General features: G+C 38.5%; 2 protein-coding genes across 3 annotated transcripts in view; one reads left to right on the top strand and one right to left on the bottom strand.

Annotated features, from left to right (window-relative positions):
* Positions 1-3,590: 3,590 nt before the first annotated feature.
* Positions 3,591-12,516, top strand: LOC307266813 (kelch domain-containing protein 1-like). Its single transcript, XM_080048921.1, has 13 exons — positions 3,591-3,762; positions 5,198-5,268; positions 5,930-6,047; positions 7,357-7,469; positions 8,024-8,114; positions 8,268-8,366; positions 8,479-8,553; positions 9,120-9,178; positions 9,288-9,400; positions 9,627-9,699; positions 10,041-10,125; positions 11,256-11,335; positions 12,336-12,516. The coding sequence occupies exons 1-13, from the start codon at positions 3,655-3,657 to the stop codon at positions 12,469-12,471; spliced, it is 1,221 nt and encodes a 406-aa protein (XP_079905047.1). The 5' UTR covers positions 3,591-3,654; the 3' UTR covers positions 12,472-12,516.
* Positions 12,517-12,899: 383 nt separating this feature from the next.
* Positions 12,900-15,186, bottom strand: part of LOC307266756 (LIM and SH3 domain protein 1-like) — a 9,306-nt gene continuing 7,019 nt past the window's right edge. For both annotated transcript variants that reach the window (XM_080048858.1, XM_080048859.1), the window contains 3 exons: positions 14,318-14,387; positions 14,082-14,170; positions 12,900-13,486 (listed from right to left, as the gene is read on the bottom strand). In XM_080048858.1, coding sequence (XP_079904984.1) covers positions 13,313-13,486; positions 14,082-14,170; positions 14,318-14,387 — 333 coding nt within the window. In that variant the 3' untranslated portion in view covers positions 12,900-13,312. The remainder of the gene's footprint in view (positions 13,487-14,081; positions 14,171-14,317; positions 14,388-15,186) is intronic.

Genomic DNA, 15,186 nt, shown 5'->3' with positions numbered 1-15,186 from the left:
ATCAGTGAATATCTCCTCACAATGCACTACCTCTCCGTACTGTGTGTGCACGCTGAAATACAAATTACAGAGCTGTGTATGAACTGTTTTTTTTTTCAGCACACACATGGGTAGCAGATTGTGAGGAGATATTCACTTATTTTGACAACAAGCATTTCCAAGAATAGCTGACTCCACCTTTAAGTTCTGTGGCATATTTAGACAAAACACAGCAGCGAGGTCGGATGCTGCGCATGCAACATATTGAAAAACAGCACTTGAAGAGTTTTATTAAAGACCTACTTCACCGGTGGGAGTATGAAGGTGTATTGAATTCTGAGATCCTATTTAGTATAAATGTGCAAAAAAAATGAAATTGGTTCATCCTAGCCTGAGAAAAGGCAGAAAGAGTGTTTTATGGTCTCGCTGTCTAAAGGCTCATTTATGCTCTACGTTACATACGGATACGGATGGAGCCTTCTGTCCGTACTCTGTGTACATTACGTCCGTATTTCTGCACGTATCCTGCAAGCTTGCGGATGCGTACCAAACGGACAGAACGGAGCATTACTACCGGAGATCACGGGGGGCACATAGCCAACAGTTCACTTTCACTTACTGTACATTTGTTTACAAACACGAACGAAAGACATAATACTTTAGAAAATGTCTTAACTTTTGAGGAGAGGTGTTTGTGAGTTGGTACGAAATTACATACACATTTATCTATCTATGAAGTTACACGGCCGGGGCACAGAGACATACAACTACAACAGAGCAGCATGAGCGGGGATCGCACGGGGAAGAATGTCAGCTAGACAGCAGGCTGACGGCAGCAATAGAGAAGTGATGTCCTCACAGACCCCCGCTATCTATAACACAGCATCTAGTTTAGCCTCTTCCATCGCTACGCTAAAGCTGTTTCTTCCATGGACCTATTATAAAATATGTATTCCAGTTGATTCACTGTTTGACTCTTCTTCTTCCTATTTGAGTAACTTTTTTTTTTTTTTTTTTTTTTTTTAACCTTTATTTATACAGGTAAATCCCATTGAGACCGAAGACTCTTTTGCAAGGGAGACCTGTTTTCCTTTCCCACGTTACCATTCACACACACATTCATACACCGATAGCAGGCTAACTATCGACATTCACACTCTGAGCGGCGCTGCTGCCCACTAATGGTTGATTTGTTAAATGTTGATTCCAACATAAAGGACGCATGGAAGTATGAGGGCAGTGACGGATATTAAGTTGTAAACGTACGTCTCTATTTACGCACGGAATTGGAGCATAAATGAGCCTTAACCCTACATTTTCCAAGGGCTAGGATTAACAGGACAGCTGGGCCAAGGGAAGACTGAGGGAAGAAAAACCTCATTCATTATATTATTATAGTGATTTTATAATGATAGAACGCCTGTTCCGTATGGGTGAAGTATCCCTTTAACCGATTTTGATTTGTGCCTTCTCTTTAATTTAAGCTGTACACTATTTTCTTCTTGGCATGTGTCTTTAAATCAGGGCAGAAAATGATCACCTAGCTGTTTTTATTTTAGTATTTTTTAATTTGCCATAATCATATGATGAAGCATTACATTATTAGATACTGATCATGTTGTGGAATGTTTCTTTTAGTAAATAAATTCACGTTTATACACAATTTATGGATCGGAGGGGAAAATAAAAAAAATATATATTTGGTTAAAAATATACCATGCTGCTTGTTATACAGTTAATAAATCATTGATGTGTGGCTGAAAATGTTTTAATTTCTTTAATTTTGGGGAATTTATTTGGATTTCAATGCGATGCTTGAGTGAAAAAAACACTCTTGGCAAATGTTGCACTTAGCTCTGACTGTTAAATCTACTTTAGTTGCAATATTCTCTAGCACACAGAGTCACTTACAAACCAGACATTTTATTTTTTCATATTATTTTCATCTCTTCAGAATTTGACTCTGATGGAGAATTGAACTCACAGAATTAACACATAACTTCAGATTTATATTATTTACAGAATCTGCAGTGAACAAAAAAAAATCCTTGACATTTGAGATATGCATATCACTTACTGCAGTACTGTATCCTGGTTTCTACTTTTTTACATTAGCTCATTTCTTATGTATGAATGTATAAATAATAATTATGAAATAAATGTTGGTGTGTTACTCTATGCTACATGGTTCAAGTTATATTTTTACACTATATGCACCACAGGCACTGTTGTCTATGGGCCTTTTTTCTTGCATTACAGGACTGTCAGTGATGATTACTGTCATTTACAGGGGACCCTAGAGACCCTAAAATATAAGTTACACTTGTGAATTTTCTTCTATAATACATGCGTTTAACTGGCAGCAGTGAGTATCTGACATATAGTAATAAAATGAGTTCTCTGATTACGTTTTCCTCATCCTCACAGTAAGATTGCATTTATGCATTATGACATTAACACATTTAGATTAACTTTAAAAGTTGATTAAAAAATATAGCATCTTAACTTGCAGCAGTTGCACGCTTTAGCTGGCAGTTTTTGTGCAAACTTAGTTCAGTTAAGCTGTATTTTATTGTGTTCATCAACATTGGTCTGTATCGTTAACCATACAAGTAAATGCATAAAGTTGCATAAAATGTAAATAGTCAAGTAAAGTTCAAGCCGAATCAAACTTTATTGATATAATACTTTCATACACAGGAAAAAGGCAACTCACAAGAAAAAAAAAAAAAAAATTAAAAAAAACACTTTATAACACATAACTCAAGTGATTGATTGATTTTATTTTGACCATATCATATATAAAAACAAGAACATCACTCCGTAACAAATTTAAATACATAAAAAGCCAGGGATAAAAACACAAAAAAGCAGTCAGGCTTTTTTCCATTGTGGTCCCTAACTAACACACAGGGACTGAATAAAACCTTACAAAAAAAGAAGCAAAAGCATGGTCCAATAGAACAATGCAACACACCTTGAATGTGTTCTTGTGTGCAGTACTTGAGTAAAAGTAGCCTACTTGTTGTCTAAAGCACAGGTGCTACTAATCACATGATGATCGTCATTAACCCAGCAGGCACGAGACAACGAGCTACGTCACAAAAACATTATTCACTCAGTTTTAACTTCATTGGTTACACCTGTCCATCTCCTTAATTTGCTCTTGTTTATATCTCCCTGTCCTTCATGTAAACTGCTGACATTGTAAAACAGAACAAATGCATCAAAAAAAGCAGGTAAACTGTCCAGATAATGGCCTAAATATAAAGGTCCAGGCATGCACACTCTTAATTTGAGGTGGTTGGCTTAATTGGTTAAGCGGTGGTGCACTTGTGGTTGGAGGTGAACTTGCATAATAACAACAGATGGGAGGAGGAGGAGGAGTAAACAACAAGGACAGCGCGCCGAGAGAGAGGCGAGCCTGTAAAACACGTTCCGCAAAGCCTGCAATCCTCCAGTCGGCTTTTCTCTGTGCGGCAGGTCACAGCTACTAGGTCCCTGATCCCCCGTGCCACCGCCGCCGCCACAACAGCAGCAGCATTCCTGCCCCGTTCCCACTCGCTGGTGGTAACGACCATTTTAGTTTGTTTTTATTTGAGTACCGTAGTTATTGGTCGGCCCTGTCGTCAGAATCAGCGTAAGAAACTGGAGAGTTCATTTGTATCGAGGTGGATGATGATTGGGGTGGAGGGAGATGCTGCTGCGGAGAGCCGGCTGAACAGGAGCAGCCACACGGCGTTCATTGACAACAACGCGCTCTATGTCTGGGGAGGTTACCAGGTAAGAATGGAGCGAGCTGCGTGCACAGGTAGTTAGTAGCCCACAGGGCGAACGAGACAAACACGCCTTTCGTGTCAAGTCCTAATTGCCCTTTTAGGTTTCACGTTCCTTGAAGTTACTCCAATATTAATGAATGCACTTTTGTTTGTCTAATAATAGGCTGAAAAAACCTGTTTGATTTTCATTTAGTTGTTGGCAATTGGTAGGCCATTGAACAATTGATACACTGATGCAATTCAAAGTGCTTTACAGAGTTAATCATACAAAACAAATAACAATGTTAGCCTACTTCAGTTAAAATGAACAAAAGAAAACGCATGACAAGTTAGACGATTAAAAGTGTAAATATATAAAGAGAAGTATAATAATTAACAAAAAGCAAAACATAGGCCTATAGTAAACTATATTGGTACTACTTAATTTGCCTCCAAGTATTTATCCTGTTGTCATAGAAGTAATCCATGTGAGTGTAGGCCTATGTCATAGTTTTTAAAATCTGTCAATTTAACATTTTCTTTTTCTGTTGCAGTTTTCTTTGACTGTGTATTTGCAGTATTCTAATGAGAACTAAACAAAAACAAATGTAGTATACTACTATAATTTTGAAGAAGCCCTGTTGAACAGGAAGGTTTTAAAACCTGACTCCAAAAGACTGAATGTCTTGCCAACCTCAGATATCCTGGGAGTTTATTCCAGGCATGAGGAGCATAAAGTAAGCAGATGTATGCTTTACACTTATATGAGATTTTAATTTGGTCATTCACAATTCACATTTATTTCTATGAAGATTATACATTCAGAGAGGTGTTGATTCAACCTTCTGCTCATTTAGTATTTTGTTGTTTTTAAAATGATTTTTCATATTTTGTCTACTCTTTTGGACACAATGTTGTTGACACAACCACAGTGTAACACAACTCACTATAAACTATACAGCCTTTACAATGGCCCTCATTTCTTAATTCCCCAAACAGAACAATACTTTATTACCAGGATTTATTGCGGGATTGCAATACATTTTATTAGGTTTACCTTATAATAAACTAGCTGCTAAATTCATATCTGTGCATAATTTTTTTGTTGCAAAAATGTTCTCATAAACGATTTTAATGGCATCAGACCTCAGGGATCTTTTTGTGACACGTTGACTGCTAGAACCTGTTTGAACAAGAACCACATTTCTCAGACGGTATCTTGTTGCATCCTGATTGCTGTAGCTATAAGTGCAAAACAAAATCCATATGCAGTTTGTACTGGGATTATACCATGTAAAATCACATCCTACGTCAGCCTTTTAGAGTCAGAATTTTGATGTTTGTGGTCAGCCAATCTTAAAAGCCATTTTGTCTTTTTCATTGTCTTTATTGAGCTGATAAAAGTTTGTAATGAGTACAATGCGTTTGCAAACATGACCCTTATCTCCATTTCCTCATAGGTGGTTGCCGGAGGGGACGTTGTGTTGCCCAGCGATGAGATATGGCTCTGTGATTTACACAGCGGGACGTGGTAAGAGCAAGAAGGACATCTGTTTTTTGAACTTGTGTGTGTCGTCTTGACATTTAAAAAGCTGTGGCCTACTGAGTGTTCGTTTGATAAAGCTCCTCTAAAAGTGGGTCCAAAAAGGATGGAGACTCTACCAACTTCAAGCTATCGTGCGTAACTTTTTCATTTAAATTAATTTTGGTTATATTCAAGCCATTGACAAACGAGTTGACACAAAGTTGATTAAGCCTTTCAGCTCCACAAAACTATCTGTATTTCTCAGTATGGCAGCGTTTACAAACTGGTGTCGCCCCCACTGGCGCAGGTGCTCAAGAAGCGCCCAAGAAATGTTTCAGTTTTTTTTTCTACTGCGAAGAAAAAACCTGGACGTACAGCAGAAGGAATACAATCCGTAAACGATCACCGACGGCTTATCTCATGTAGATACGCTGACGTTGTTGTTGTTATAACTCAGAATTCCTCATAGAGGCAACAGAAGTGACACACTTTAACTTTAAAGAACAAGGTAGAATTTGACAGAAAAACTACACTCTTCAGTTCAGCCACGTGCAAACAGTTTGTGTTTTATTGAAACCAAAGTAAACTCTCCCTAATGCTGTTTACATTTAGTAGTGCTCAGCTGTCCGTTTGTCAACACCTTTCTGTTATTGTTTTTGTGCGACAGGGAGCGGAGGGAGATCACAGGGGACAAACCCCCAGACCTAACAGGTTTCTGCGGCGCGCATGTGAATGGAAAACTCTACATCTTTGCAGGATGTGACTCTGTCAGCTACACAAACCAGGTCAGTCCATCTTTCAGCTCCCATACTAGAGCCAGTCTCTGCCTACCTTTTAATTAATAAGTTGATTTTTAATTTGACATTTACATTGGACGAACCAGATGCATTGTTTAATGTGGTTTAGCATACAATGCTGGTTCTCAAAGCAAGGCACCTGTTCTAAGACATAATTCATATTAATAATAAATTGTTTCAGGACCCCAAAAAGCTGGCTCTCAACAGGAACCACATTTTTTTTTTTTTGGAGAATCGTTATGTCATCAACGGGCGTTTCTAAGCTGTGAAGACTAGATAAGGAGATGAAAGCAGCACAGAAAAACGTGTGGGGGCGTATTGGCCTATGGATGTGTTAGGTATGCCTGATTATAGGAGGCACATAGTTTTATAATTGAGCTTGTTGTAGTAATTATGACAAACCTCAGGGTGTGAACTAAAAAGCAACTAAGGATTATATTTCTTCAAAGGTCCACTACCACATTAACTAAACGGTTAACATTATACATTTCATTTGGGTGAATCATGGGTAGAGATGTAACTTGAAATATTTGACTTTCTCCAGTGCCTAAAACATGAAGTACACCCATTTCAAAAGGAATCAGGTCGAATTTTTCCGCAAAAGTCCATTGGATGAGCTCTTGAGCATTGACTTAGTGAGGGCACACATCAACTGTAGGCAGCTAACTTTACCGCCACTTGCGTTGCTATTGAGAAGGAATTTCTGAAATGTACACATTCAGCCTTTTAAATCTCTTAAAGGTGCTGTAAGCGGAATGGTTCTTTTAGCTAACTTCCTGTCAGTTACTGCAGTTAGCAGTCCCCTCGCTCGTCCCTACGTCACCACATTAATGCACTGCGGTCTTCAAGCAGCAAGTTATCTAGCATCATCTCAGATCCATAAGTGTGATAAAACATGATTAAAAACCATCAAAACAGACATTGGGAAGGATTTTTACCTGCTCCACCATTGTAGGCACATACACATTCACCCATCTGTTGCTCTGGCGTGCACCGGCAGTGAGACCATGGAGTGTATATACTATATATGAGTGAGACGAGTGTCGGTTTGTAGCGTTCTCTCTTCTGATTTGGATAAAAATTTCGGGATACTACAATAAGTTTATTCGTCGATTACATGCAAAGCAGCTGACTGAGAGATTGGCTTTATGAAACGCGCACATTATGTAAGTGATCGCTGTATGAATAAAGAGCGATTTTACACTTATATTAACATAAATAAACCGCTTACTTCACCTTTTTTAATGATCAACATGACTGCTCCCTGACCTAATGTTTATAACTGGTGTTTCTGTAGATGTTCAGCGTGGACCTCACAGAGCAGCACTTCACCTGGAAGAGAGTGATGGACACCAACGGAACCACGCCCTCGCCTCGAAACAAAAACAGCTGCTGGGTGCACAGAGACAGGTCAGCCCTGTGTGTGTGAGATGAGTCATTCCTGTGTGTGTGTGTGTGTGGGTGGGAGGTCACACTGCACCTGAAGAAGAGCTGTACACAGTGCATACAAACGGCTATGAATGAGTCTCAGCAGCTGACTGTTCACATCCTCAACATGGCTATAGGTTTTTACTATACTGTATTAACTGCTCATTTAAAATACACATTTACATATCTACAGTGGATTTAAACAGATTTTTCATATCCGTTTACATTTTTCTGTAGTTTGACATGTGAGTAGGGCCCCTGGTAGAAAAGGTGTCATGTTTAGAGGTTGATTGGATTGCATGGGCATATTTCAGCAATGGATGCTGTCGCCTAAGGCTTTTTTCGACTCGGTTACCTTTGCTCCATTTATCTCCCTCCTAGGGGATACTCTTTTGTTTACTAAGACAGTTTCAAAATCTCTGCTTTTTCTCCAAATATTTTTACTTTTTATCAAATTCATATTTCTTTACCACTTTGGCCCTTTTTTTTATATAATTTCATATGAATAATGGTATTTTGTTTATTTCTTGATGCAGATTAATTTACTTCGGTGGATATGGGTGTAAAACCATAGGGGAGGTACGAAACACATCATCCATGAGCTTCGTCGTGGAAGAGATGTCCTGGGTAAAAAAAAATATATTTATAATAAATACAGTACATTTTAATTATATTTTAACAGCAAAACTAATCTATGTTGAATGAAACCACATAATTGTTATCTTTTTAGATCAACAGCTTCATTGGTTTTGGTAATCACATTCCTATCTTGTCATATAGACAACAATCGGAAACACGTTATTCAGGTGCTGGGGCTGGAACAACGAAGTCAACGTTTTTGACACGCACAGCGCCACATGGAGCATGCCGGAGACTCGGGTGAGTAAAACCGGTCTTAACTGGTATTCAATTTCACCCTTTTTCTGTGCTATATAGTGGGGATTTAAAGCGACAAAACGATAATTACGTTTTTTTTCGTTGTCATATCCAGGGTCCTGTTCCTAGCCCAAGAGCCGGCCATGCGAGCGCTCTCCTGGGGAACAAAGGTTACATCTCTGGTGGAGCGGTGAGTGGGGCTTGACGTCAGTGATCACATGATGATGTATACTTATGGACCGCAGTGTTTGCCCTTCAAATCTTGTGAAATCTTCAGAAAGACATACAAATCTATTTCAGACAATGGTTTGCTGACAACTTTGTAGTAACAGTTATGGGGAATGCCTTTTTCCTGTTTCAACATCCCTTTCCTGTTATGACGTCCCTAAAGAAATGTTTTTCCCATGATGATATACTGTATATACATGGTACTGTATGTACACACATGCACACCCACATGTTAAAGGTAAATAAGGACGTATATTTTGTTCAGTTAAAAGAGCAACGATCACAAACGACATATCCCTGTGATTGGTTTGGGAAGTTTTCTAAATTAATATGTTGGATCGCTCAAATATTTTTCATCAAGGATACCCATTTTGACCATTAAATTCATACATTTATCCATTTGTAAATGAAATCAAAAGGTAACCCCCCCCCTTCCATTAAATATGTCATTGATTGTGCCTGCACTGACTGACTGAATAGTGTATTGATTTTTGAAATTGATTTTTAAAGCATTGTCCATGTTTGCAGGAAACGGCCGAGTTGGACCTGTTCTGCTTGGACCTTGACACCTGGACATGGACTCAATTGTAAAACTTCCTTCAGTCTTTCAAGCATACAGTAGTTGTGAATTTTTTTTTAAATTATAGGTTTGACTTCTAGATGATTTACTGTGTGTGTGTGTGTGTGTGTGTCCAGTGACCTGTCGTCCTCCTGCTCCCCTCTTGGCCGCTCTATGTTCACCATGACGGCCGTATCAGATCACTCGCTGTTTGTGTACGGAGGCCTCGGCACAGACGGAAATACACTCAGTGAGTATTGGTCACAGAAGAAGTATTGCCCTCTCATGCCTTGATCCAGTACATACTGCACATAAAAAGTACATAGATAACACGCAGTATGTATGCTATTTGGACATACTTATGCTTGTATATCTGTACATATAGGCTTCATATTTTATATTCAATGTAACAATGTATAATTTTTTAAGTGGTTAATTTTCTCAAGAAACCTGAATCTTTTGCCTGTTTCTTGCAGATGACGCCTGGCAGTTTGACACGCAACGGAAAGAGTGGACCAAAGTGAAACACCCACACAAGGACAAGCCCAGGTCAGTGGCTTTGGAGTTCATTAAAGTGTTTGTTTGTGCTCACAGTAAAGTTTCCTGTTGATGTTAATATGTGGAAAAAAGCTCTTATTCCAGCTTTAACAGTGTCTGTATTAAAGGTGGAGTTATCGATTGTGGAGACTGTTTGCTTTTTGTGAATATATCCTCATTACCCGCTAACTGTCCGTACTGTGTGCACAGAATAGTTTTTCTTCTCCAGAACCACTGACTCCACCTTTTTTTTTTTTTTAAACCTGAAATAATTGATTTAGGCCAAGTGTGAAATCAAGATTGCAATTTTTTTCTTTTTCTTGATTTACTTCCTGATGTCTCATCTTCCTCAGGGTGGGGCACACGGCCTGTCTGGGAAAAGACAATGATGTCGTTGTCTTCGGGGGAAGCAGCAACATGTGCATCCTTATGGACTCGGTAAGCCATGGCAAAACCTTCTTTATTTGTCCCTTCTGTACTCTAAACTGTTTAGTTGTGAGTTGTTTTTAGATCAACAGCAGGCTATTTTAGTGTGTGCAATGTTAATCTCATTCCCTTTTTTTTTTAAGATTGTGCAAACATTTGCAGCATTATGCCTTTAATCCCCTTAACTCCGTCTGTGTTTTTAACTGGTGTAATTTGTCAATTGAATCAAAAATAGCTCTGTTTAAGTGAAGTGTTGCATAAATAACTCGTAAGTGGATTAAGGACTCAAAGCATGACGTGTATGTGGTATTGATTTCACAATAGAGCTGTACAGAAACGTGTATTTTATTTATTCTGTTCTGACCTAGTTTGTAGGTATTTGATGGTTAACCAAAGTATTGGATAAAGTCAACTTGATAATCGTACAGGTTGAAACCTTGAGACAATGATTTAAAGGTGCACTATGCAGATTCGGAGGGGGGGGGGGGGGTTCTTTACATTTGCAGAGCCTGCAGTTGGTTTACAAAACATATTTTCTCTACATGTGATTCTTAGTATTGAATAATTCTATCATCATAAAAGGAACCTGGAACCAATTGTATGGCTAGTTTACCAAACTGTCGGCCCTCCTGCTGTAAACAACGGTGACACAGTAACTTTTCAGAAAGCTTTCCAACTTCCAGGGATCACATTTCCCTGTGAGGAATGCTTGTTTATTCAGTTATGAGAATATACCTTCGAAAATGTTCACTTCTCTGACTCACCCAAAGTAACCTGTTTAAGGGTCAAGTGAATGTCCAAACCAGATCTAATGGCAAATCTTTTATAATCTTAATATAAAATGATAACCTTGTGGTGGCGCTACTAGTCGGTAGGATGTATCCTCTTATCAACATGACGGCCTCATCTAGAATTTCTTTTAATAACTTTGTGGAAAGTGATGGACGTGCTTACATTATTTACCATAGACACATGCTGCTAACGTGGCTAAAAACCAATGCTTTCAAACACATTTTTCTGTTTTTTAATTCACAAAATACCCTTTTCCCACCAATTTTTAGTGGCTTAAAACTTTGAAACCTTCCAGTATTTATTCTGCCATTCATTGTCCTCATGTAATGTATTTTCAATGGTCTGATCAGGTGGCTGTTCTAAGGACTCCAACGGATAATCACTGCCGAGACGTGTTCATGTTCCAGACTGAGCCATACTCCCTCTACAGGTATGTCCAACTTTCCCTTGTTCATTCATAATAATAAGAATATCATCTACGAGTCTCCTATCATTGCCGGGACAGTGACTTTCTCAGGCTACTATAGCAAGCCGTTTGAGCATTTATTCCGTAACCTTGCTATAAGAAGTCAGGTTATTTAAAGCTGCTATGAGGAAACTTTGTGCTAATTCTTGTCTGTTGTGTTTGTGGTTGGTCGCCTGCACTTTGTTGTGACTGCTGCACATTGTGTACACTGGCAGCATGTGAGGGCTAATTTGCATGTCGTCACAATTCACACATGATTAGGCAGTTTTAACAAAGTCCACAGAGGCTGTTTGAGCTATTTATACCACAACTGTGTTTGGCCCGGGACCAGTTCACATACAACGGGTCACATGGGTGTTCTAATAGGTTTAGGCAAAAGGCTGTGGCTTGTTTTTAGATGAAAATTAAAAATGATTGTATTGGGTGATATGAAAACAATGCTTTTTGACAAATGAAGGCTTTTCATATCTTCTCTAAGCCCAGTTGGAAACTAGGTTATAGGTAGATTCAAGGTGCAGTCTGAAGAATGCTTATCAAATTTGTTAGTCAATTATTGAAAATAATAGGCTTTCTCAGCGCACACACACACACACACACACACACACAGTACGTACAGGCAGCAGATGGTGAGGAGACTGATTTTGACGAGTGTTCTCTAGAATCCTTGACCCCAGAGGGTGTTTTGGGTAAACGCACACAAAACATAGAATTCTGTTTTACAAATGCCTCCATTGTTTTGAGGATGTATAGAAATGATGTTTGAAAGGATCCAAGCACATGGCAAAATGTCTGAAATCAAGGAGATTGGTAACTTTGCTATCAAACACATGAAATGGGACTTGAAAATGATGACATGAAAATTAAACGTAAAAAAAAATATATCAACCGTTCTGGTTGGAGCAGGGCTACATTTTAAAGTAATCCTGGGGCTTCTAAACAAGCGTTATTTTTCATTCCTCTCTAGATTGTGTGAAGACTTCATAGGAAGAAACCCAGGGCTGTTTACGAAGCAGCTGACGTGGCTGCCGTCAAAGCTACGCAGCAAAATCGAGAAGCGAGTTAACTTTTTCTCTGTCCTAAATCCCGTTCCCACAGCTTGAAAAGAGACTGTTTGTTTTTATAGATTCTGAGCCAGTTGATTATTACAAAACTGTTATTCTTTGCGTCAGGACATTGTTTAATGATTTAAAGAAGAAAGACATGGTGCTAATGTTTTAAACTTAAATGTGATATGTAAATAAAGCTTGTTTTTTTCTGCCTTATTTTAAAGTTAAGATTAAGTAATATTTTACTCCATGCAGTGATTTAATGTGCAATCTGTTTTTCAATAAAGATATTGTTATATTGTATATTACCGTGGTGTTGGCTATAATTTCATTATCTTATTCGTGTGTGTGAAAAGCATGACGAATTGTTTCCTTAACAATAAAACACATTTAACAGACAAATTAAATATTCCACCTTTTTAATCAAATCAGCTTACATGATTAAATCATTCAGTATCACAGCAAAGTTCAGTTAAGTGGGTTTTTAAGAAAATGTGAACTAATTAAGTCTTTGGTTAAGAAATCTTACAATGACTTGACAGCATCAGGGACATGTACATAATAAAGGTAAATGTTACCTGACAAAGATATAAAAAAAAAAAAAAAGTTATACATGTGAAATATTGTAGGAAACTTTGTATGTAATATCCTATATTGTGAGTTTATTTCATGGTTGTGGTAACTAACATACTATACAACCATTTCATGTCAAGTTTGATTGTTCTTAAAGGGAAATCTCACTTTCATTAATTTTATCTTTCAAGGACCCACAACCATAACCTTTTTCCCTTTACATTAAAAAAATACTTAGGAAAAATATGGGATATTTCAAAAAATTCAATTTTGTTCAAGAAGCCTGATTGTTGGTGGTAGCTGGTATCGATGTGTTTTTGATTCACGCGGGCCGGACGTAGTTGGCTGGCAAGAGGCCGCGCTGCCCTGTGCGTTGGTTGCATCCGAACACCCAGCCCTCGTCTATGGGCTCCACATCTGAGATCAGATCGCCCTCCTGCAGAGAAACCTCGTCTGCGTCTGCTGCAGTGTAGCTGTACATCGCCTGGTAGCGCTTCTGTGTGAGTGGAAATAAACAGATAGGTTTTTACACACACACACACACACACCTAACAAAAAGGCTATACAGTCTAAAGTCCAAACGGATACATTTGCATTGGATTTCCCTACTGGGTTGTGCAACATACTGTTAACTGCAAAAGAACATGTAGCGACTACACTGGCAGCTGGCAGACACCTACAGCACATAAACACAATTTGTACACAAGTCTGTATGAAGTTAAACTAAATAGCTACAACTATTATTAGACATACTAAATACAAATAAATAAATACACTAAACACATTGTAAAGGGAAATACAGTTAAAAAGCTATAAAAATAGCCGGGCACAAATACATGCAAAACTATGTGGCCAAAAGTATGTGGACGCCCCTATCTTAAGCTTTTATACTTGTGGTGTGGGTCTGTTGATTATAACTTGAATTATGTCCCTTAGTTCCAGTTTAAAGTAATCTTCAAGCTACTTACTTTATCCAATTTGGTGAGGTTGAACTTGACATTAAATGCTAAATAATCACACATACAGGAGTAGATGCAGTGTTGATGTCCACATACTTTTGGCCATTTTTTTTTTAAATGCATTGGCCTTACCCCTCCACTAGGTGGTGCTGCAACAGCAGGACGCACTTGTCCGACTGGCTGACTGAATCTCTCAGGGTTGGGAGGCTGCTGTTCAGAGTCTACACACACACACACACACACACACACACACACACACACACACACACACACACACACACACACACACACACAAAAGACAATAAACATACAGTCAATAAACAATATACAGAGTAGTATGTCTCAGAAGGTGTAGCGATGTGCGTTACCTTGTCTATTTTCAGGAGGAGGGGCATCACTTCGAATCCTGCTCTTCTCAAATTCTTCATGGTACTTTATCTGCAAAACACACACACACACACACACACGTTTAAAAAACAAATTAGTCTGCTACCCTCAAGGTCTCTGTCAGAAGTACATTTTAGGAGGTGATGAAGGAGCTTATTTGTTTTACAAAGGCCACTGTTTTAGTCAAGAACTGAACAACCTGTTTTAAATCTTATTACAATGATACTCCCCATAAACAAAGAAGACATGTACCAATTCAATTGCATGTAATGTTAAAAATGTAATTTGTATCTTGAAGCTGTAGTTGGTGAGATGTTTGTACAGCTAGAGTGAGCTCATCGGGGGACATGGGGACAGAGAGGAGAGACGACCTTAATGAACCGCGGTGACATTAAACAAACACAGTTACAGTTTTAAGGGGATGGAAGAAGAGACTGGCTGATGTTGAATAAGGGAACGAAGGAGCAGCCACCCTGTGTCCTCACTAGACCTCAGAGGGGACGACATACAGACAGGATTAGATGGCAGAAAGAGAACCTTTTGTTTAATTTCTTAGCACAAAATATGTAAAAAGAAAATTTTTAGGATGCTGTAAATGTGAAACGATAACAGTAGGATGATAACCTATTTTTTGCTCCTACAATAAAGTATAAAGAAAAGAAAAGAGAGAACTTTAAAAACTAAAGGAAGGCAGAAATAAAGAAAGAAAGAGAGAAAAAGAATGGAAGGAGGGAGGGGAATGATCAAAGAAAGAGAAGTAAGTGTTCCAAGGTGCAGGCTTAATATCAGAGGTGATACAGCTTTTGATGCGGCTGCTCCCAATGTGTGGAACAGTCTAACACTGAATATC

The sequence above is a fragment of the Ammodytes marinus genome (genome assembly GCF_949987685.1).
Source record: "Ammodytes marinus genome assembly, chromosome: 20".
Taxonomy (NCBI): domain Eukaryota; kingdom Metazoa; phylum Chordata; class Actinopteri; order Uranoscopiformes; family Ammodytidae; genus Ammodytes; species Ammodytes marinus.
The sequence above is the reverse complement of the archived record's forward strand: the minus strand, read 5'-3'. Positions and strand labels throughout refer to the sequence as shown.